This window comes from Thermobia domestica, chromosome 1 (assembly GCF_964235325.1).
Source record: "Thermobia domestica chromosome 1, izTheDome1.hap1.1, whole genome shotgun sequence".
Taxonomy (NCBI): domain Eukaryota; kingdom Metazoa; phylum Arthropoda; class Insecta; order Zygentoma; family Lepismatidae; genus Thermobia; species Thermobia domestica.
The window spans coordinates 354159077-354184004 of record NC_137454.1 but is presented as its reverse complement, the minus strand read 5'-3'; the positions used below and the strand labels follow the sequence as shown (position 1 = coordinate 354184004).

Sequence of the window (24928 nt, the reverse complement as noted above, 5' to 3'; positions counted from 1 at the left end):
TCACACGAATACTGACATTTCCTCAAGTCCTTAAAACCTTTTAACAACCGCATTTATCAAAATTCTGCCAAATCTATGTTTATGTTCCTAATTGTTTCGCACATCTCGAGAACACTCAAAATCACTCTATTTCACCAGCATCTTAGAGAGTGCAATTTTAGAAAGCGCCAATCTAGAAACCTGGATGCTAGGGTAGTATTTTCGAAAATTTGCGAGCCTTTCGTTCTGATTTAAATATCTCTCGAGGAGAAACAAATTATTCCCCTTCTGAAACTCACCTCAAGTAGCTATTAATTTTGCAATACATTTGTAATTTACAGTCTGGAAGTGCAAGAACGGCTATGTACTGTACAGTTATGTAGTTATGCACTTTGAGGGTTACACGTCCAATACAATCAAAAATAAAAAGTATAGTAAAAATAACATATTCAAAGGGCCCATTTCATTTCAAATATCCATCTCCCCAAATTCGATCTCATCTAAACTTAAACGCAAAGGAAAATTTCTGCAAATATTTTAAGTTGTTAGTTGTAGTATTTTCAATGGTTATTTAGTGAAAATTACTATTATATATAGGTGGAAGAACCTTCGCCACTAACTTATATTACTATTAATGGTACTAGAATATTTGTTATTACTAATATAATATTAATAACAATAATAATTATTATTACAAGCAAACACACAGAATGAAACATCTAATTGCTGAAAAGAGCAATATATAAAACATTTTAATATGTGCGGTCCAAATGTGTAATAGTATATCAATTACATTCATTCGGAATATTATTATAGTAGGAGTAACCATTAAACGCATCAAATGTCGATGTCTGGCGTAGATGCGTTAAGCTATGTGCCTTTCATAAGATTACAAGCAGTCTATAAAACTGAAAATAATTCCAGGTTATCGCTTCCAAATTTATTGGGAACATGTGCCATGAATGTGGACACTGGTCGAAGTAAGTCGGGATATAGAGGAATTAGTATGAAGTTTCTGATCTGTGACTAAATGCGAAATTAAGCTAATATAACATATAAAATAACTAATTTAGCGTTACAACACAAGTGTATAATAAATTATCTACTCAACATGCCTGGTAATCCAGTAAGATGAAGTGATGACATGCTTAATGCCGTCAAGATTTGACAAACTGAGAAACTCCTGTAGTACCTGACGAAATGATGCCCAGGCATTGTGTGCTGCGTCTTTTGCAAACTGCGTAAACCTACAATAGTATTAAAATGATAAAATATCTAATGTAGTGTTACGGATATGTTACTAACGAAGCATATACCATAATGACGAGGAACAGCTTAAACGCATCCTAATACTTAAGAAATATTAATTTAAGAAGGTGAGCACTTATCACATATGGTGTATATAACCGTTGGAATTTCAAAAAAAAAAAACAAAAAAAAAACAGATTTTTCCATCTGGCGACAAATATCAGTTCAAAAGCTAAAAATGTCAAACAATCTTATTCCTAGTCGATGCAGTGTGCCTATTATAAATGTGATGTCCTACTTGTACTTCCATTCAAACATACAATGCTTAAAATCAAACGGTTACCTTTTCCATATGGTTCGCTCTACGGGAAAAAAAATACGGATTGCAATAAGAGGTTTGTAGAACTCAGTTCAATAGCTAAAGAAAGATTACCTTATTATAAACGGAAGTGGTAAAAATGATTAACTCTGTTGTAAATTTCAACATTTATAAACCAAAAATGTTTAATAATATCGACAAATATTTTTAGTTGGTTCAGCATCCTACAAGATTCTTCGTTAATCTAGTATGCAAACTGGCAGTGATGAAATCATGCATTCCATTTTTAAATAATGATCGTCGTAGAACAAAAACAAGATTAAATATCGGCAGCGATTTTTCTTTCTTCTTTATACTTTTTCTAATAATTAGTCTATCTTCTAAAGAAATGGAACATTTATTCCTAATATTTATCTAATACATCAAGTTTTAAGAAATAAAATTGTTTCAGTTTCAAACTATAGAACAACATTAAAAAAAGTACCTACACATACGCATATGATATATATTTATATAAGTTCGTGATGTCCTAAAATTTGGGTTCCTGGGTTTTATACCCAGCAACAATGACCCAGAGGATTAAAAAGTCTCCCCTTTCCGAATTTGTCGTTGACTACTCCGGCCGACGCCCTCAAATTTTGGAAGGGTTGTATATTAACATGGTGTACATCTCTATAAGAGTAGAAAGCACTTCTCGTTTTCTGAGTACGTAACTACCAAAAATTCAAAACATGTAGGTCCTCGAGGTAATCAATTTCCTTTTGAGAGGGTTTATGAAGTAACGTCTGAATACAGGGTTTAATAAGCTGCATTGAACCTACTCTTCCAAATTTTGCCAATATGTACGTTTACTTGCCCCATCGAGTATTGGAAGTATGTATATGAAAGCTCGTTACGTTTTTTTTCCCTGAAATTATCACAAATTATATTTAGGTAATGTAGTAAAAGACCCACAATATATACTTGCATATGTTTGCTTGGTCGATTTCCTTTCGGGTTGTAGGTAAACAATTACTAAAAATCAAATATGTAAGGATTTTAACCGTAGCAGGACTGACCCCATACGCAGATGAAATTATTGGAGATTATCATCGGATTTAGACGAAATCGATCAACTATCGTCCAAATATTTACCATGCGCCAAATACTCGAAAAAAGTGGGAATACTATACCCCGGTACATCAACTATTTATTGATTTTAGAAAGGCGTACGACTCTGTTAGGAGAGAAACTTTATACAACGTTCTTACAGAACTTGGAATACCGAGAAAGCTAATTAGATTAATTAAGATATGTTTAAATGAATCCCAGAGTAAAGTCCGGGTATGAATATTTTTGTTCACGAGCTTTCACGTGGAAAATGGCCTGAAACAAGGAGATGCGTTGTCGCAATTATTAATTAACTTCGTTCTGGAATACGCTATAAGGAAAATCAAAGATAACAACCAGGGCCTTCAGTTGAATGGTATTCACCAGGTTAGAGTTTATGCTGATGATGTAAATTTAGTAGGGGATGATAGGAGAACCATAGATAGAAATGCAGAGATCTTATTAAACGCTTGCAGGGACATGGGTTTAGAAGTAAATGCAGAGAAAACCAAATACATGGAAATGCGTCGGGTCCGGAATACAGGAAATTATGGATGCGTTAAAATATTAAATAATACTTTTGATGAAGAGGATAGTTTCAAATATCTAGGATCAATATTAACAGAGAAAAATCATATTCACGGAGAAATTAAATGTCGACTCAATGCAGGGAATTCGTCTTACTATTCGGTTCAAAATCTCTTGTCGTCGCAAATTCTGTCGAGGAATTTGAAGCTTAAAATATACAAAACGTTAATCATGCCTGTTGTTCTGTATGGTTTCGAAACATGTTCATTACTCTGAGAGAAGAACATAGACTGAAAGTATTTGAGAATTGGATCCAGAGACGAATATTCGGACCCAAGAGGAACGGGAATGGAGAATGGCGGAAACTTCATAACGAGGAACTACATAATTTATATGGTTTACCCAACATTTTTAGGGTCATCAAGTCTAGGAGGCTTAGGTGGGTAAGTCATGTAGCTAGGATGGAAGAAAGTAGAAACGCTTTCAAAGTCTTGAAAGGAAGATCAATTGGAAAACGACCATTAGGAAGACCTAGGCGCAGATGGGAGGACAATATTCAGATAGATCTCGCAGAGATTGAAATACAAAGTAGAAACTGGATGCAGTTAGCTAAGGATAGAAGTCAGTGGAGAGCTTTTGTAAACGCGGCGTTGAACCTTCGGGTTCCATAGGCCATAGAGTTAGTTAGTTAGTTAGAATGTTGTGTGGAAAAGTAAAAAAAGTTGGTTTGGAGTGTACTTCACCTTACATGTCTTCTTCCTTGATTAGGATTATTATCTTCTATGGTGATATGAGTGAATACACGAGTTAATTCTATTTCAAAGCCTATTGGTAGTCATTACTATTTTAAGATTTTCAGAAATATTGGTTCGATTTTCTGTGGGAGCATATTAGAATCAGATTTCATGTTAAGCAATAGTTCATGTCTTGTATACCCATACAGTTGAAAATCAATATTAAACTTTAAGCCAGTCTTTAATTAAAATAATAGTTTAAGATTTCTTTATAGGTTTGTTTCATTCTTTTGTTACCTATATTAAAATATTAAGGCATCTTAGGTTTACCTTTTTTGGTAACGTTTTCCTTTTATTACTTTCATATGAATCACCTTCAATCTTGTTGTTCATTAAGTTAATCTTGAAGAAAACCATTACTATATTTTGCTGATATCACACGATCGTTCGTGGCTAAGCGGTTAGCGTACACGTCTTTAACGTGAGGGATCCGGGTTCTATTTCGGCAGCGGCTCATGTGCTTCAGATTCCGAATTAATTAGTAGGTCTTGTCTCATATATCCTGCTGCTGAAAGGGACGTTAAACTCAAAATCAAGTCAACTGAACTCTTTCAAAACAGTGCTAAAAGTTTTGTTAGGTACTTAAATTAAAACGCATAATGTACGAACAAACATTACATTATTACTTAATTATCAGCATTTAATTCTTAAACAATTACCGAAGGTGTTTCAGTATTTAAAAATAACGATCAATAAATGAATGATATTAGTTGTTTACACTTGTTAATTTAAATTACTCGATTTTTTTCACCTACCGATGTTCAGGGTAAGTGGATCAATGCCAATATCGTTCGGATTCCACGTACTTCTGTAGGTAATCGCCTCAGGGACACACAAAGCTAAGTTTGCAACAATTAATATCTAAAAACAGTCAACAAAGTTCGTGCAGTTTTCATTGTTCCCACAGCAAACACACTTTTCCTTTACCAGAATCAGGAGGTTCGTTTATTTGGATAAGTTGTTTTAATTCATTTTAAAATATAAACATAAAGAGTTACTGTTTTTCTTCATTCAACTTTTTTGAAAGTATTTAATGAAACTTATCCTTATTTATGTAATCGCAAAAGAGATTGCTGGAACATTAATAGTAGTTCTCAGATCCTTTGATATTTTTGTGCTGATGAAAATACATCTTTAATAACAACATTATTTTTGAAATTGTCCTAATTACTTTTATATAATTTTCAATACTTTCGAAGTCAGAAAACATATTTTTCTGAACAAAGGTGCTTGTTGTTAATTAACGTTTAGTACACTAAAATTTTCATTCTCACCTGCAAGATTTTTCAATTTTTATTATTTCATATTTTCTTTTCTACGAAATTTTCGATTTCTGGAAAGACTATTTTTGAGATTTTAGTAATGATGGAAACTTTTACTGGTTAAATGTGGTTCAGAAAGTAAGTTTAATTCGAATTTCGTTACATGAATTTTTGACGATACAATGTAAGTCAGATAAATAAACAGAGTTAAGATTTTGGGTGGGAAATATATTATATTAGAGGATCTTTCAAAATAATCTCTCTTTAGAGGATTCAAAATAATTTCAATCAATTCTGTATTGATATTTAAAGTAAAAACGATCTAAGCTTTGCTTTTCTACAGTATTAACCACCAATTAAGATGAAATGTGATGTAATAACAATCAATGAATGAAGAAACGTTGTGCAGGAAACATTCTACTCTGAAGAAAAGTTTCTGATATTTCACTGGAACAGGAAGAAATGAATTATTTAGAATTGAAAACGAAAGATCAAAATTTGTCAGTGTAAAAGTTAACCTTCTCAAAATTATTAATTTGTAACTTCATATTTATTTAACAAAGAAACTGTATATCATATGAACCTATAGCTTAACGAGAGATATGAAACAATGATCCATAATGTAAAATGTCCGTTAACTACAGCATGGACGGAGGTAGGCATACCCCTAATTGCTGTTTTCTCATGGTTTTAGGTTTTACTCACATTTGTTTGGTAACACTGCTTGGGATTATCTATCAACATTGCCATTCATGTTCATTTGTTTTCTGTTTAGCAACAGTTTAGCAGTGATCTGGAGTAATCAAAGTGATCTATATAGAATTGGACAAAGATTAGGAGTAATTTGGCTTTACGAAAGGTGTTACACAATTGACAACACGGAAAGTGTTAAAGTGAAATTTACACATCGCTTTCGTATTAATCCACCAACAAAAGCAACAATGTTTGGATGAGAATAATGTGCATTTGCAACGGGCAGTGTGAAGGATATTTCCTGAGACAGTTGACCGATAAAACGGAGGAAAACATGCCGTGAAGTGGAAGCATCAGTGAAGCAGTCGCCTTCAAAATCAACATGTAAAACATCTTCGGAGCTTAGTATTCCTCGGAGAGCCATGATGAGGCAAATGGAAGAAGATCTAGCATTGAAGGTCTAACTTCCAACGCATGTGAATGAACTGAGTAACGCCCACATGGACAAGCGGAAAGAGGCATGCAGAACTCTCCGTAAGCCATTTCCTTCCGAACGATCCCGTGGTGGAGTCCTCTTCACAGACAAGTGTGGTATCACCGGAGTATGCATTCTCGGAACGTTGTAATATGGTGTAAGGAAAAACCTCGGTTTTACAAAGACATGGAGAGAAACCCACCACACATGATGGTGTGTAATGAAACGAGCTCAACACTCATTTTCGGGCCTTAATTTTTCGAAGACAATGTTAATGGACATTCTTACTTGGAGATGCTTAATAAGTGGTAGGTGCCTCAAGTGAAGGAAAATGGTATCAAAGACAGTGATGTAATACAGCAGAATGGTGTGTCAGCGCACTTCGTGATTTAAGTGCGCAATTACCTCAATCAGGCGTTTCCTTTCCGCTGGATTGGAAGAGATTGTGCAACATCTCCTACTTCCTTTGTGTGACCTCAAAGAATTCCCGGTCAGACGACACCAAACTATGCTCTCTGGGATTTCATGAAGCAACAGGTAAGAAACACTCGATATCACACAACGCAGGAATTCGAGCTCCTCAGGAACACGCCTTCACTTTCGTGACTCCGGAGTATATACACAAAACATCTGCGAGAATTTAGTGCGGAATTCAGATATATTGCGACATGGATGGTGATCATACCAATGTGTGTGACTCTTAAAACGCTTAAGGCTTCGTGGTAACTGTCTAAAATCATTCTAGCATAACTAACACTGTACTGTTGGAACTAAATGGAGATACGCTCACTTTTGGTCCACGCTGTGCATGAATAAATATTGTATAGCATGAACTTAGCCTACAATATGTATCGGTTAAATTCCTGGTTAACCCTCACCATATCAACGAGAATACATTTTACAAAGGTTTTGCATAGAACATTGATGCCATAACAAAATGACATAAGCCAAGCAAACGTACTCATATGATAGTTATAATTCACATTTCAACTATTTAACCCATTTAAACCCAATTTTTTTGTTGAATTTAATCTTGGTTCCTGTCAGATTGGTAAAAATAAAGGTAAATAGCATGTTTAAATACATTATGGTTCACGAAAATGTCATGGACCCCTAATTTGGTAATGTTCCATTTTTGGAACAACGGGCCTGAAAGGGTACAGGTTTCTGAAAGAAAATATTTCAATTTAGCCAGGCTAAAGAATTATTTCCTTAAAATTTTAGGATGCAAATTTTACAATAATTTGCAATATTCATTAGATACAAAGTATACAAATATTGAAACATGTTAATATTATTCATATTCGCATAATAACAGATTTTTTACATTATACTTATTTTCCAATACATCACATTCTTACTACTGATAGAAGTAAAAGAAGGACTTCCAAGTTGTGTTACATTCACTGTCCACATCTTGATTGTCTTTCTGATTTTACAATGAAATGTAATTCTTTGTCATATCCCACTTCATTTATTGCTCGTTTGTTGACCGGTCGAAATTGGTTCGAAATAGGTCTTCCAAGAATTGCACGTTGTTGGGATTATATTTCTTATGTGACTTTGCAGAAGGCTGACTTTCATTAGATGTACTAGGTTTCGAAGAGTCATCATCCAACAAACTCTTACTTATAAATTCATTTTTCAGCTGGCCGCTTTGCGTTACTGCAAAAGAAGCCCTTTCCTTAGCGAGCAATTGATTTATAGATAGCCTCTCTATATCTGCTAATCTTCTTCCGAGAACTCTTCATTTTCTGGTGGTGTAATGATAATATCTGCACCAAGAATATTTTCTCCTTTAGCAAGCATATTGATAATTTCGTCAACAGTCAATCTGAAATAGGGAGGGAAGATTTAGATTTCTGGGCTTTCGGCATCTGTCGCCATGTTATCCCGTCACGTTGACAAATGACTTCCCTCGGCGAGAACACTCTCCAGGGAAAGGGAAGTCTAAAGTGCTGGGGAAGAAAGGAAGCGGCCTCGGACATATATGTTACGTATCACCCCGGCATTTGCTTGGTGTGAACGAGGAAAACCTAGGAAATCCTCATTCAGGATGGCTGGCCTAAAAGCTTCTTACACCTTTCGACCAAGAGCACGCACCGGGAATGGAACCCGGGGCCGTTCGCACTCAATCTGAAATAAAACAGTATTTCTAGAAATAAATAAAATCCATATGAAGTTGTGAAATACACATTTAAAATATAAAACAACATAAAATATTTATTTATTTACAAGCTACCAGATACAGCTCAAAGGCTGTATTGATCCATTTTAGTGACCAATATAATGATAACATTGGGAAAGGAAGTGAAATAAAGGAGGCCAGGGCCTGTAAAATAGTGTAGGCTGCTAATAATTCTCCTACAGTACCTATAAAATATAACTATATAATATGCCTTTATCTATGTCCAAAATTTACTGTTTTTATCTCACTGCAGTAAAGTGAACTCAATAATAAATGTTACAAAATGTAATCAGGCATTCTCAGGCATATATAGGTAAATAAATGTACGATCCAGTGAATGAGCGATCAAGACACCTGCAACTCTATTTGGCTATCGTCTTTCAACTGAAAAAAGAGCTCCTTCGTGGCTAAGCGGTTAGCGTACACGCGTTTGGCATGGGAGACCGGGTTCGATCCCCGGCGAGCGCTCATGTGGTTCGGATTCCACTTTAATGAGTAGGTCACGTCTCATATAGCCTTGCTGTTGAAAGGAACGTTAAATTCACAATCAACTCAACTCAACTGAAAAACGTACCGCGTGGGTGTAGCAATTAAATCAATTTTTTGTGTATACATTTTCCCTCTTCCATGATACCAATAAATTCCGAGTGCAAGCGCAAAATGCCCTCAAAAGCGGCACAAATAGCATCAAATTAAAATACGCTCATAAAATGTACGAAACAATTACTAACGCATCCAATAAAATTACCATATTATATAGTTTAATGGGTACATTTACGCCCATTGTTCCAATAATGGAACAAACAAAATGCAAACTTCATGTACTTGTTCGATCCCGTTGTTCCGATATTGGAACAGTCAAAATTATAAAACTATTTTATTAATAACAATCATAATCAATTGTTTCATTTCACATGCACTGAAAACTTAATACTTCTCCTACCTAAAGAGTATTATACAGGTAGAAAATTCATAAACGAACATAACATTTACTTACCTCCTTTGAGACACCATAATTTCTTCTTATTCAACGCAACTAATATCAACAGTACACATCATTCGCGCCAATTCAAGACAAAGATAGGTCATTTGGTAAACCATTGGTGCCAAATGAAGAGGTCCATACAAAAATTGTTACCTTTATTCACGTAATATGAAAAATAAAAGTAAAGTAAAAAATGTTCCAATTTTGGAACAACGGGTTCAAATGGGTGATAAATCAACTGTTAGTTTCATAAAATTGAAATGGCCATCTATGTAGGTATGTCTCTTAAATAAGCAAAGGTTTTTTACTCATTGATAAACGATATACAGTGAGAAATTTCATCACATAGGAAAATACATTATGTCAAAAGTATCCCAATTAACATTTATTTGGAATTTACCCATCTTTCAAAAAGACAAATCTCGGAAATGTGATTTTATCCGCACTTTTTAACTGTTAAAAGGAATAACATGGTGGTATGAAACGCACAAAAGTAGATACTCTGGTTTAATTTTAATTTTTTGACATATTTTTAATAATGTGAGCAATAGTTGAACGCACCTTTTTGGAAATTTGAGGATAGATTCCATGATACCCATTGTCGAATGTTTGGCTTAATGTCACATTAACATTAATTGACTCCTACTCTTGCTCCCAATGATAGGAATCATGAAATGGAAAAAATAGGCCAACGAACCCAAATTTTTGACATTTTTATAATTTTATTGTAATAAAAGGGAAAGAAATAGAATATCTAAAATGATACACACCATGTTCATATACAGCCCTGCCGAAATTTCGAACATGGAAAACCGTATCAAATGTCAAGATATGGTACAGGCCTCGGCATCAATGAAACATGCATATAAAAGTTAGGCTAAACCTTCCACTTACTATATAGGTACATATATATGGATGTCCTAATCTTTTGTCTCACTCATTAAATGAGCCAAAAGAAAGAGTTTATGCAAAAACTAATTAAATTGAGTAGTCTCAAATTATGCTTCTACTGACTTATAATTTCAAATGCAATCACACTGCAAAATATAAGGCATATAACAAATATAAGACAATGTATAAAGATTCCTTACAAATTTGGAAATGCAATTACAAGTTAATAAACACTTATATAGTCTGTGGTTTAATATTAAAATTGTAAATGAATTCAATAGTTGAAGTTGGGGCAAGATTTAAAATCATTCTCAAGAGCCATTTTTTTCTGATGCGCAATTTTGGAATGAACTGAAACCATTTTAAAGACAAGTGAATTATAATTATCCCTGTTGCACTGCACAGCTGCGAAACATATTCGCTACTATGAGGAAAAACGCATACGTAAATGTACGAATATAAAATCGTAACTTGATTATTAGTACCCAACGGAGACGGAGATGGATATCTTCATAATGAAAAACTCTATAACTCATACAATTTCACTAATATTTTTAGAATTAATAAATTTAGATGACTCTGGTAGTAATGGTATCTGGTTATAAGGGAAGAAAGAATAAACACTTTCAAAATGTTAAATGGAAAGTCAATTGTAAAAAAAAGGCTAGGAAGACCTAGAAGCAGAACAGAGGAGAATATTAAGGTAGATATCGCTGAAATATAAATATATGGTGAAAAGTTGATAGGTTAGCAAAGAACAGAAGTGAATAGAGAGATTAAGTGAATGCAATACTAAACCTACAGGCTTCAATATATATATTGTTAGATATATTGTAACACTTTTTGGGATAGAGACAGAATAAAATCTCGGAAGCCGAGAAATTAAGGACCAGTCTAATCAACATGCACGGCAGTGCATGGCAGCCAAGTTCCAGGAAGAAAATGAAAACTGGCCTGCAATGCCGTAAGCATATTATACACGAACAAGAGTTTTGGGTAAAATCGCCGATTTCCAGGTTTTGTAAAAACGATTCTATTAAGGGTAGAAACATGAATTTAGAATGTAAGGAGATATCCCACAGATGTACTCATATGCCAAGTCTCACATTCCTACCTTCAACCATATTTGAGTACTGGACCCCCAAAATATGCAGTTTTCAGGCTCACTGACTCACTGACTCACTCATCAAATTGACTAGGTACTTCCCAATGAGATAGAAACGTGAAACTTTGCACAAAAGTACCCTATAAAAACTTGAGTATGGAAAAAGTCCGAAATCTGAGGAATGTGCTGTGGGAAATTTTTTATGGACCAAAAACTATCCTTAGCCAGGAGAAAAATCGTTTCACTCACTCACTCATCAAATTGATTAGGTACTTCCCAATGAGATAGAAACTTGAAACTTTGCCTAAAGGTACCCTATAACAACCTCAGTATGGAGAAAGTCCGAAATCTGAAGAATGTGCTTTGAAAATTTTTTATGGGCCAAAAACTGTCCTTAGCCAGGAAAAAAGTCGTTTCACTCACTCACTCATCAAATTGATTAGGTACTTCCCAATGGGATATAAACTTGAAACTTTACAAAAAGGTACCCTACAATAACTTGAGTATGGAAAAAGTCCGAAATCTGAGGAATCTGCTATGGGAATTTTTTATGGGCCAAAAATTGTCTTTAGCCAGGAAAAAAATCGTTTCACTTACTCACTCATCAAATTGATTAGGTACTTCCCAATGAGATATAAACTTGAAACTTTGAATAAAGGTACCCTACAATAACTTGAGTATGAAAAAGTCCGAAATCTGAGGAATGTTCTATGGGAAAGCTTTTATAGGCAAAAAACTGTCCTCAGCCAGGAAAAAAAAATCGTTTCACTCACTCACTCATCAAATTGATTAGGTACTTCCCAATGAGATAGAAACTTGAAACTTTGCCTAAAGGTACCCTATAACAACCTCAGTATGGAAAAAGTCCGAAATCTGAGGAATGTGCTTTGGAAATTTTTTATGGGCAAAAAACTGTCCTTAGCCAGGAAATAAATCGTTTCACTCACTCACTTATCAAATTGATTAGGTACTTCCCAATGAGATATAAACTTGAAACTTTGCATAAAGGTACCCTACAATAACTTGAGTATGGAAAATGTCCGAAATCTGAGGAATGTCCTATGGGAAAGTTTTTATAGGCAAAAAACTGTAGTCAGCCAGGAAAAAATCGTTTCACTCACTCACTCATCAAATTGATTAGGTACTTCCCAATGAGATAGAAACGTGAAACTTTGCATAAAGGTACCCTATAGCGACCTCAGTATGGAAAAAGTCCGAAATTTGAGGAATGTTCTATGGGAAAGTCTTTATAAGCAAGAAACTGTCCTTAGCCAAGCAAGAAATCGATTAATTCACTCACTCATCAAAATGATTAGGTACTTCCCAATGGGATAGAGACGTGACACTTTGCATAAAGGTATCCTATAGCGACTTGAGTATGGAAAAGTCCGAAATCTGAGGAATGTACTATAGGAATTTTTTATGGGCAAAAAATGTCCTTTGCCAGGAAAAAAATCGTTTCACTCACTCACTCATCAAATTAATTAGATACTTCCCAATGAGATAGAAACGTGAAACTTTGCATAAAGATACCTCATGATGAATTGAATATGGGAAAAGTCCGAAATGTGAGGAATTGCTATGGGAGTTATTTATGCGCAAAACTGTCCTTCGTCAAACACAAATCGGTTCATTCTCTTCCACATCAAATTGATTTGATACTTCCCAATGTGATATATTCGTGAAACTTTGCATAGAGGTACCCTATAATGACTTGAGCATTGAAAAATTCCGAAACGTGTGGCATGTATTATGAGAATTTTTTATTGGCCAAAAACTGTTCTTAGCCAAGTAGAAATCGGTTCATTCTTTCAATCGTCAAATTGATTAGGTACTTCTGAATGAGATATAGACGTGAAACTTTGCATAGAAGCACCCTATAATGACTCGAGTACAGAAAAAGTACGAAATATGATTAATGTGCTATGGGATTTTTTTATGGGCGATAAACTGTCCTTAGCCAAACATAAATAGGTTCGTCCTCTCACTCTTCAAATTGATTAGGTACTTCTCAACGAGATAGAATCATGAAACTCTAATGACTTAAGTGTAAAAAAATTCCGAAATGTGAGGAATATGCAATGGGAATTTTTTTATGGCTGAAAAACTATTTTTAACCAAGCAGATATCGGTTCATTCATTCACTCGTCACATTGATTAAGTGCTTGTTTATGAAATATTGACGTAAAAGTCTGTATATTGGTACCTTATAATGACTTGATTATGAAAAAGGTCTGAAATTTAACTAATGTACTAAAGGAATTTTTTATGGGTGAAAACTGTCCTTAGCCAAGGAGAAATCGGTTCACTCACTGACTCACTCACTCATAGCATTAATTAGGTACTTCCCAATGAGATAGAAGGATGAATCTCTGCATAAAGGTACCTTATAATGATAAAAACGATTCTATTAAGGGAAGAAACAAGAAATTAAGAATGTAAGGAGATATCCCACAGATGTACTCATATGCCAAATCTCACATTCCTACCTTCAACCATATTCCAGTACTGGACCCCCAAAATATGCAGTTTTCAGGCTCACTGAATCACTGACTCACTCATCAAATTGATTAGGTACTTCCCAATGAGATAGAAACTTGAAACTTTCCATTAAGGTACCCTATAACAATTTGATTATGGGAAAAGTCCAAAACCTAGGAATGTTCTATGGGAATTTTTTTATGGACAAAAAAACTGTCCTTAGCCAGGAAAAAAATCGTTTCACACACTAACTCAACAAATTGATTAGGTACTTCCCAATTAGATAGAAACATGAATCTCTGCATAAAGGTACCGTATAACAATTTGAGTATGGAAAAAGTCCAAAAGCTGAGAAATGTCCTATGGAAAATCTTTTATGATCAAGAAACTGTCCTTAGCCAGGAAAAAAAATCGTTTCACTCACCCACTCATCAAATTGATTAGGTACTTCCCAATGACGTAGAAACCCTAAACTTTGCACAAAGGTACCCTATAATGAGGTAAGTATGAAAAAAGTTCGAAATCTGAGGAATGTGCTATGATAAATTTTTTATAGGCAAAAAACTGTCAATAGCCAGGAAAAAAATCATTTCACTCACTCACTCATCAAATTGATTAGGTACTTTCCAATGAGATAGAAACATGACACTTTCCATAAAGGTACCCTACAATAACTTGAGTATGGAAAAATTCCGAAATCTGAGGAATGTGGTATGGGAAATTTTTTATAGGCAAGAAACTGTCATTAGCCAGGAAAAAAATCGTTTCACTCACTAACTCAACAAATTGATTAGGCACTTCCCAATTAGATAGAAACGTGAATCTTTGCATAAAGGTACCCTATAACAATTTGAGTACGGAAAATGTCCAAAATTTGAGGAATATCCTATGGGAAATCTTTTATGGGCAAGAAACTGTCCTTAGCCAGGAAAAAAATCGTTTCACTCACTCACTCATCAAATTGATTAGGTACTTCCCAATGACATAGAAACCCTAAACTTTGCACCAAGGTACCCTATAACGAGATAAGTATGGAAAAAGTCCGAAATCTGAGGAATGTGCTATGACAAATTTTTTATAGGCAAAAAACTGTCCTTAGCTAGGAAAAAAAATTGTTTCACTCACTCACTCATCAAATTGATTAGGTACTTCCCAATGAGATAAAAACTTGAAACTTTGCGTAAAGGTACCCTACAATAACTTGAGTATGGAAAAGGGCCGAAATCGGAGGAATGTACTATGGAAAATTTTTATAGGCAAAAAACTGTCCTTAGTCAGGAAAAAAATCGTTTCACTCACTCACTCATCAAATTTATTAGGTACTTTCCAATGAGATAGAAACATGACACTTTCCATAAAGGTACCCTACAATAACTTGAGTATGGAAAAATTCCGAAATCTGAGGAATGTGGTATGGAAAATTTTTTATAGGCAAGAAACTGTCATTAGCCAGGAAAAAAATCGTTTCACTCACTAACTCAACAAATTGATTCGGTACTTCCCAATTAGATAGAAACGTGAATCTTTGCATAAAGGTACCCTATAACAATTTGAGTACGGAAAATGTTCAAAATTTGAGGAATTTCCTATGGGAAATCTTTTATGTGCAAGAAACTCTCCTTAGCCAGGAAAAAAATCGTTTCACTCACTCACTCATCAAATTGATTAGGTACTTCCCAATGACATAGAAACCCTAAACTTTGCACAAAGGTACCCTATAACGAGATAAGTATGGAAAAAGTCCGAAATCTGAGGAATGTGCTATGATAAATTTTTTATAGGCAAAAAACTGTCCTTAGCTAGGAAAAAAAATCGTTTCACTCACTCACTCATCAAATTGATTAGGTACTTCCCAATGAGATAAAAACTTGAAACTTTGCGTAAAGGTACCCTACAATAACTTGAATATGGAGAAGGGCCGAAATCGGAGGAATGTACTATGGAAAATTTTTATAGGCAAAAAACTGTCCTTAGTCAGGAAAAAATCGTTTCACTCACTCACTCATCAAATTTATTAGGTACTTTCCAATGAGATAGAAACATGACACTTTCCATAAAGGTACCCTACAATAACTTGAGTATGGAAAAATTCCGAAATCTGAGGAATGTGGTATGGAAAATTTTTTATAGGCAAGAAACTGTCATTAGCCAGGAAAAAAATCGTTTCACTCACTAACTCAACAAATTGATTAGGTACTTCCCAATTAGATAGAAACGTGAATCTTTGCATAAAGGTACCCTATAACAATTTGAGTACGGAAAATGTCCAAAATTTGAGGAATATCCTATGGGAAATCTTTTATGGGCAAGAAACTGTCCTTAGCCAGGAAAAAAGTCGTTTCACTCACTCACTCTTCAAATTGATTAGGTACTTCCCAATGAGATAAAAACTTGAAACTTTGCATAAAGGTACCCTACAATAACTTGAGTATGGAAAAGGGCCGAAATTTGAGGAATGTGCTATGAAACATTTTTATAGGCAAAAAACTGTCCTTAGTCAGGAAAAAAATCGTTTCACTCACTCACTCATCAAATTGATTAGGTACTTCCCAATGAGATAGAAACCTGAAACTTTGCATAAAGATACCCTATAACGACATGAGTATAGAAAAAGTCCGAAATCTGAGGAATGTGCTATAAAAAAAATTTATAGGAAAAAAACTGTCCTTAGCCAGGAAAAAAATCGTTTCACTCACTCACTCATCAAATTTATTAGGTACTTTCCAATGAGATAGAAACCCTAAACTTTGCACAAAGGTACCCTACAATAACTTGAGTATGGAAAAGTCCGAAATCTGAGAAGTGTGCTATGGGAAATCTTTTATGGGCATAAAACTGTCTTTAGCCATGAAAAAAAAGTCGTTTCACTCACTCACTCATCAAATTGATTAGGTACTTTTTAATGAGACAGAGACGTGGAACTCTGCACAAAGGTACCTTATAATGAATTGAGTATGAAAGAAGTCCGAAATTTGAGGAATGTTCTACGGAAAAGTTTTTTTTAGGCAAAAAAGCTGTCCTTAGCCAAGCAAAAAATCGATTCACTCACTCACTAATCAAAATCATTGGGTACTTTCCAATGGAATAGAGACGTGAAACTTTGCATAAAGGTAGCCTATAACTACTTGAGTATGGAAAAAGTCCGAAATCTGTGGAATGTCCTTCGCGGAATTTTTTATGGGCAAAAAAATGTCCTTAGCCAGGAAAAAAATCGTTTCACTGACTCACTCATCAAATTGATTAGGTACTTCCTAATGAGACAGAGACGTGAAACTGCACAATGGTACATTATAATAACCTGAGTATGGAAAAAGTCCGAAATTTTAAGGAATGTATAATGGGATAGTTTTTATAGGCAAAAAACTTTCCTTAGCCAAGCAAGAAATCGTTTCACTCACTCACTTATCAAGTTAATTAGGTACTTCCCAATGGGATAGAAGGATGAATCTCTGCACAGAGGTACCTTATAATAACCTGAGTATGGAAAAAGTCCGAAGTTTTATGTAATGTATAATGGGATAGTTTTTATAGGCAAAAAACTTTCCTTAGCCAAGCAAGAAATCGTTTCACTCACTCACTTATCAAGTTAATTAGGTACTTCCCAATGGGATAGAAGGATGAATCTCTGCACGGAGGTACCTTATAATGACTTGAGAATGGAAAATGTCCAAAATTTAAGGAAGTGCTATGGAAAACTTTTATGGGTGAAAACTGTCCTTAGTCAAGCAGAAATCGGTTCACTCATTCGCTCATCACATTGATTTTGTATTTCCAATGAGATAAGTCGTGAAACTCTGCATAAAGGTATCTTATAATGACCTGAGTATGGAAAAAGTCCGAAATGTGACGAATGTGCTATGGGAAATTTTTTATAGACGAAAAATTGTCCGCAGCCATTAGGTACTTCCCAATGAGATGAAGATGTGAATGTCTACACGAAAGTAGCTTATAATGGCTTGAATATGAAAAATATCCGAAATTTAAGGAATGTGCTAAGGAATTTTCTATGGGCGAAAAATTGTCCTGACTCAGAGATCGGTTCATTTACTCACTCATCATTGATTAGCTGCTTCCAAATGAGGTAGAGAATTGAAACTCTGCATAATGGTATCTACCTTATGTAATGACCTGTGTAAGTAAAGGTTCCAAATTCAAGGAATGTACTATGGGAATTTTTATAGGCGAAAAACTATCCATAGCCATTAGGTACTTCTTAATGAGATAAAGATGCGAAACTCTCCATAAAGGTACACTATAACGGCTTGAAAATGAAATTTGAGGAATTTGCTACGGAAATTTTTTCATTAGCAGAAAAACTGTCCTTACAATCAGAAATCGGGAATGATTCCGTTATTGAACACATCATGTGCATAGTGATAATGTTGTCAATCGTCTGAGTGGTCGAGTTGGTGCCCTTCTCCCTGGTGTATTGGCTATACTTAACATACGTTATCCATATGTACATACACACTGCCCTCTTTCCCGCTTAGATGTTACACAATGTCGTTGCAGGATGTCTGACATCTAACAGTCTTCCGTACATTCCGTACGTCAGCTATAAGTTACATACGGCCATCTGTATGTGAGATCCTGACCGCCTACATACAGTCTTTTGTTCGTGTGGAAAGTACGTTTATTCGGAACACTTATACGGAAAGTACGTTCAAATATACTTTTTCAGTTATACGTTTAGTACGTTAATTCAAACAACTACAGGATTTACACATGTAACAAACGCTTTTACGTACGCCACATACAGTTTTTCTCAGTGTGCGAGTAAAATAAGTGAAAGCTAGTAATAAGTAGTTAAGCAAGCTAATGAGGCACGTTCTGTGAATCAGTTAACTTTTAAAACCGTGGGCTAAGACACGTACATACTGCCGTAAATTTCGTGGTTGGAAACCCAGACAAGGAAAGCCAATATTTTGTCTTTTTTCGGTGAATATTTTTCCTGTATTGCAGTCATTGGTATTAAATAGATACTGAAATTAATTTGATAAGTAAGATAATGTAGAGGTGAGAATGTTTAAAATTAATGAAGTTTTCGAAATGAGAAATCCAATTGTTCGAATTTATATGAGACTAGCAACAAAATGTATCCGATTTCGTAAATATATTGGTACCAGAGTTATATTATAGTTACCACAGTCGTTGTGTAAAAATGTTCTTGATACTTCGTGTCTCCATCTGTGAACAGTGTGAGAATCTCTTACGTATCAGCCTTTTCATCAACAGTGAATTTCGTGCCTTTTGCTCTTCATATTTCCTGAATTTGCCCTTCGGGGGTTCGCCCCCACACCCTCGCCTTTGTTCGTCCTACTTCCTCACACCTCTTAAGCTTACAATTCCCGAATTTCAAGTTTCTTTTCCTATTTCAACTATCTAAAAGATAAGATTTTGTATTCCAGGAAAACGCCTATTTAAATAACATGGTGATTTCTTCATCTTCCTTTAGACTCCTTAAAAATTAAAAATATTCAATTTTAGCAATTTTCCTGTTGGTTAGTCCCGGGAGGATACAATCGTACCAAATTTCATCATTCTAACCCTGCCGGAAGTGCCTAAACATTTTGGGGGTTAGAAGACGTCCAATATAAATAACATGGAAAAGGTTCTTCTGTTCCCCATAAAACCACTCTAAATTTGGATATTTTCATTTTTACTGACTTATTTAGGTAATACTAACCAAAACGTTGAACCATACCGAATTTCACGTTTGTATTCCAATTTCAAGTACCTAAAATATGAGATTATTTGTCCAATAAAGGCCTATTTAAATAGCATGGGGAATTTCTTAATCTCCCCTTTAGACTCCCTAAAAATTAAAAATATTTACTTTCGGTAATTTTTCTGTCGGTTAGTTTCGTAAAACTACAATCACATCAAATTTAATCATTGTAGCTCTACAGGAAGTGCCGTATAATTTTGTGGTGTAAAAGGTGTCCCATATAAATACGTACCATGGGAAAGATTTTTCAGTTCCCCAGAAAACCACTCTAAAGTTGGAATAGTTTTTTTTTCTGATTTATTTAGGTAATACTAATGAAAACGTACAACCATACCGAATTTCAATTTTTTATTCCAATTCCAAGTTCCTAAAACATCAGATTATATGTTTAAAAAAAGAAAGAAAAAACACCCATTTAAATAACATGGGAAAATTCTTCATCCCCTTCATCATTTCAACTTTCCACATCAACCGGAAGCACCCCTTTAATTTATGCCAGTTCATGTAGCTTTATATACAGTTAGGATATGTTGGTGGCAAATATGATTAAGTTTACAAGCTATTTAAAAGGTGTATATCATTGGAAGGAAAACCCGAGGCAGTATGAAACTACGCAACATGCGCGTCATGTAATGAACTCCGTAATTTCGCAATGTGAAAAGGTAGAGAACAACTAGGTACTGTATATTGAAACACCAGCTATGTCTAGTGATGTAGCAGCGAGGATTCAGCATCAAGGGTTTTGGGCCCTGTTGATACTCTTCGTTTTTAGGCAATGAAAAATGAGATGTTAGCGATCGTGATTTTGTAGTTTGGGTAAATGAATTGGAATCTCGTTTGGACATAACGCTCTGACAGATATTTGATAGAAAAATCCTCCCCGCTGTTCTAATGGCTTTCTTGTACAGGTCTTGGGTTCGATTCCCAGTGGGAGAGCCCTTGGGAACTAATGTTGTATGTGACACATTATGACTCCTTTAAAAATGTACAATTTTAAATTTAAATCCAGCAATATGCAACAATTGAGAATTCCAATATACGATATTGACATGGTGAACTACAAAAAGAAGTGAAATATGAACAAAAACACCACAGGTGCAAAAAATGCAGCCAAGTTCGTCAGCCTCAAAAAGTGTTGAGATGAGGATAGATGAGCCAAGTTCCTTGGCCACTGCATCTGAAAGGAACACTGGAACTTGGCGCGAGGTGTAAAGGAAAATGATGTTAAGGAACCCTAGGGATAGTGGTGGTGGGCGTGGTGGGTTTGGGACCATCATCAACCTTAGGAATATCAACTTTGCTAATGAGCTAAGGCACGTATTCAGAATACTGCAGTAAGATTGGTGGTTCGAAACCCAGACAAGGAAAACTCATATTCCTCTACGAAGTGTCAAAGTAAATGATGTTAATGAGCCTTAGGGGTTGTGTTTGTGAGCGTGGTGGATTTGGGGGTCACCACTAGCCTTAGGACTGAAATGTCTCGGCCGTGAAACTAGGAACATACATCTTAATTTATTGGAATATGTTAGACACTTCGCGCCAAGTTCCAGTGTTCCTTTTAGATGCAGGGGCCAAGGGAACTTGGCTTATCCATCCTCATCTCAACACTTTTTGAGGCTGACGAACTTGGCTGCATTTTTTGCACCTGTGGTGTTTTTGTTCATATATACCAATACGTATATTCAAACTACAATCTGCGTTTAAATTTCCGTAAGTAAGAAATGTTGCTGTACGTACTACCTATTTGACATTCTAGGTCATCATCTGATCAAGATATAAGTTGCAATATTCCTTGTAAATATTTAAGTATCTATGAGCAAAGTAGAGAGTCAAACCGTATAGATAGATCAATATATATATATATACTAAGTGGAGTCATTTGGTTTAGTAAATAATTTATAGCTTTACGAACAATGCTTGGTAGGCTACAGACCTTGAGTTCCGTCTTCTGTACAGAGGCATTACAGGGAACACTTTCCCATTAAAATACACCTTTCCTCTTTGCCGTGTTGAGCTAGTAGTTGTTCCTCTGCCAATCTGATAAAAACGAAGGAGTATTCGAAGTATTTCTCGAGAAATGAGATATAGCAACTCAATAAGAGCCATCACACTTCCTCCAAAAAACAGGCTTCCAATTCCACCGAAGTTAACTGAAAATGTATTAAGACAATACGTATTGACTATCAATCAATTTATGAGAGTATTTAACAACTAAAACCAAATGTACATTTTAGGTGTCAATTATCAACAAAGTGATACAGTATAATGCAATAAATGTATTTACGCCTTTCAATAGTAGAACTGTTTTTATTTTCTTACTTTCAGCTATTAATCTACTACACAACTGTACATAACCTTTGCCATTAATACGTTAGTTTCTTCAGAACGAACCAGTTTAAATAGTGACATACAAATTTATGCTTAATATAATAGTAAACGAAACGAGGTAGAAAGTTCTACTCATGTATGTAAGTATACGTAACATTAACTAGCTTTCTGTATTAAATATACGCGGCTATGAATTCAGTGAAAGGACTTACGTTTGTAACAATGGATCTGCCGAGTAAAAACTCTTGTTGGTTAGGGGATATATTGGGCATTATATGCAATAATAGTTGTTGATAATGATTACTTCCAAACATTTTTGCTTTTGTGCTTAGTATGGCTGTTGGTTTGTAGATTTCGATTTTTCAGCTCCTTTACACTTAGGAATAGGGTACAGAAGGGTAGTTTTCTATTTTGTGGGGATCCTCCATTTGATAAAGACAAATTAAAGACACGAGCTAAAGGTAGCAAATAGTTGCATGCACCTCTTAATTTGGCTATGATGAGATTTCATCATCGCCAAAAGCTTTTTTTGGGTTAGAGTCTTTTAATGACTTTTTCAACTTTGGAGACAGAAAATTAGTATAGTGAAAGTGGATCAAGAAGTTTAATTTACTTTGCAAAAGTTCAGTGATAGGAGGCAAGGTGGGATTTGAAGGTATAAAGAAAGTGTTCGGTGTATTCATTGTCAATTTCCTGATTTCTTTTCAATATTTTATTCTTATATGTGAAAGTGTTTTTTTTTCCTGTTCTTTGTATCGTTACGACTTGTAAAACAGCATCAGTTCTTTATCTCAATTTTGATATAAATTTTAAACAACCATTAATAACATTTTTTTTTATTTTCTACTTAAATTGTGAAATTGTTTACGATGTTAATATCCTTTCCTATACCGCATTTACAGTTAGCCTAATGACTTAATTTATTCATGGGTGCTCAATTAATTCTTTCGTGAATATCAAGGAAAGTCAGAGATGGGGCAAATCGTTTTGTAAAGTATAGTTATTTTTTTAATGTCTAATCTAAACCTTTATAGCAACAACTACGAAACAATAAGGTGTCTCGTTTGTATGACATTGATTAAGTTCAACCCAGCTGATATTCAAAACTCCCTCATATATCAGTTTAAAACCGGTATTGTAAAAGTTCCGAACAACATTTATTTGCTTTTTCCTACTTCCTTGTTTCTACTATATATTATTTCAATGAGATGTTGGGATCATGTTCATTAGCTTGTACTGAAGTTTGAGTTTCGCTATGTAGTGCGAGTGCTTTAACATCGGTGGGAAATAAGTTTAATGTTGTGTTATTGCTTATAACAACATAGTTTTCATTTGTAAGATTCTAAGAGCACATGAAGTTATGTAGGACATTATATGTCTGTGAATCCTTACTGTGATATTAACTACAGTTTGTAATTTCAGATAACCTAAAATCAGCTATAAGGAGTATGCGTGGACTCACTGGACAGAATGTACAAATTGTATCAATTTAATATGCATACGTAATTAATTTTGAGGATAGGGTAAATATGGTATACAAATGAAAATGGCGTAGTATGATTAATTACAATTTTCATGATAATACATGATTTTCACAGGTCCAGTTAGTCAAGAGAAACTGAAAGTATTTTATTTTGTAATCAATTAATACACCACCGTTACGATCATGTTTTGTTCCTAGCATCTTTAATATTCAATTCTATCCAGATCTCAACTACGGCTATTACACTATAACATTGGATTAAATACTTTTATTAAGCTCTGTAATTCGAATACGCAGTCCTCTGACATTCTGAAGTGCAGTTCTAAATATAGTTTTATCTACATCGACGGTTGGGCGCCAAATGAACGTAACTGCCGAATTTTCATATTCTGATTTAATTCTATGAGGACATGTATCGTGGACTGAATTTTGTTGTGACATAATGCCTTAGCTAAAATTCGCAAATGTTTTAAAGTTACTCGAGAAAGTTATAAAGGTGTAACCGTTTTAGTAACACTTACGAGGGAACCTATCCAAGTGTAACTGTGACTTCGAGTCGAGACTATGGCAGTTGCATACCTTGTAACAAATGAACATAACATGAAAACGGATACATCCTCGATCGCAACCGTTGCGAAGATATGAGCGTGAAAATTTAGAAATTGAGCTCCACAATATACATTACAAAGTCATATTCCGGGTCAGATTTTTCGGAAACGGTCGGGTAAGGAAACTCTGCGAATACATATCAAATTAGTGTGGGAATCCTGGAAAATTTTGAATGAAAAATTGTGTCAACAGGGCACTCACAGGGTCCCAGACGGGGTCCAACTCAAAATTTGCAAATGGAACCTGCGGTCAAGCAGCATACAGCATGAAAGCTATGGCTAAATAAAAGAACATAGAAAATTCTCAACTCATTACGATAAACTTGTGCAAACGGGCAACTGGTCAAAATGTCAATACAACCTACATCAGAAAGGCTATGGCCACGATTTTACATCCGTTAAGTTGCGACAATAACAAAACAGAAAAACACGTTTAAAAGTGGAAGATGTTGACGTAAAGCAAATTGCTGCAGAGTCTCTCTCTCAAAAGCATCCTCCGATGTTTTATTTCTGCAGCATTATTCTAGGTTTCTCCAACCTCACTCCTCTCCAAGTTGCCTCACAGTTTCATGATCTTTCGTGTTCTTCTTCACTATCATGTTTCTCGTTCAGCAAATCCTCCGATAGAAATTTCATGTTTTAATCTATGAATCTGGGATCCCGATGCGCGAAGCATATACCGTTGCCTTTCCACCTTCTCACCCTCCAAGACGGTTGCGATTGACAATGTATACTTCTCTTCAA

General features: G+C 34.9%; 1 protein-coding gene across 1 annotated transcript in view; it reads right to left on the bottom strand.

Moving 5' to 3' along the window:
• Positions 1-1081: 1081 nt before the first annotated feature.
• The window catches only part of LOC145681948 (pickpocket protein 19-like), a 288210-nt gene continuing 264363 nt past the window's right edge, over positions 1082-24928 (bottom strand). The window contains exons 11-12 of the mRNA XM_081753550.1: positions 21699-21915; positions 1082-1226 (exon numbers count right to left, since the gene is read on the bottom strand). Of these exons, the coding sequence (XP_081609676.1) occupies positions 1082-1226; positions 21699-21915 (362 nt within the window). The remainder of the gene's footprint in view (positions 1227-21698; positions 21916-24928) is intronic.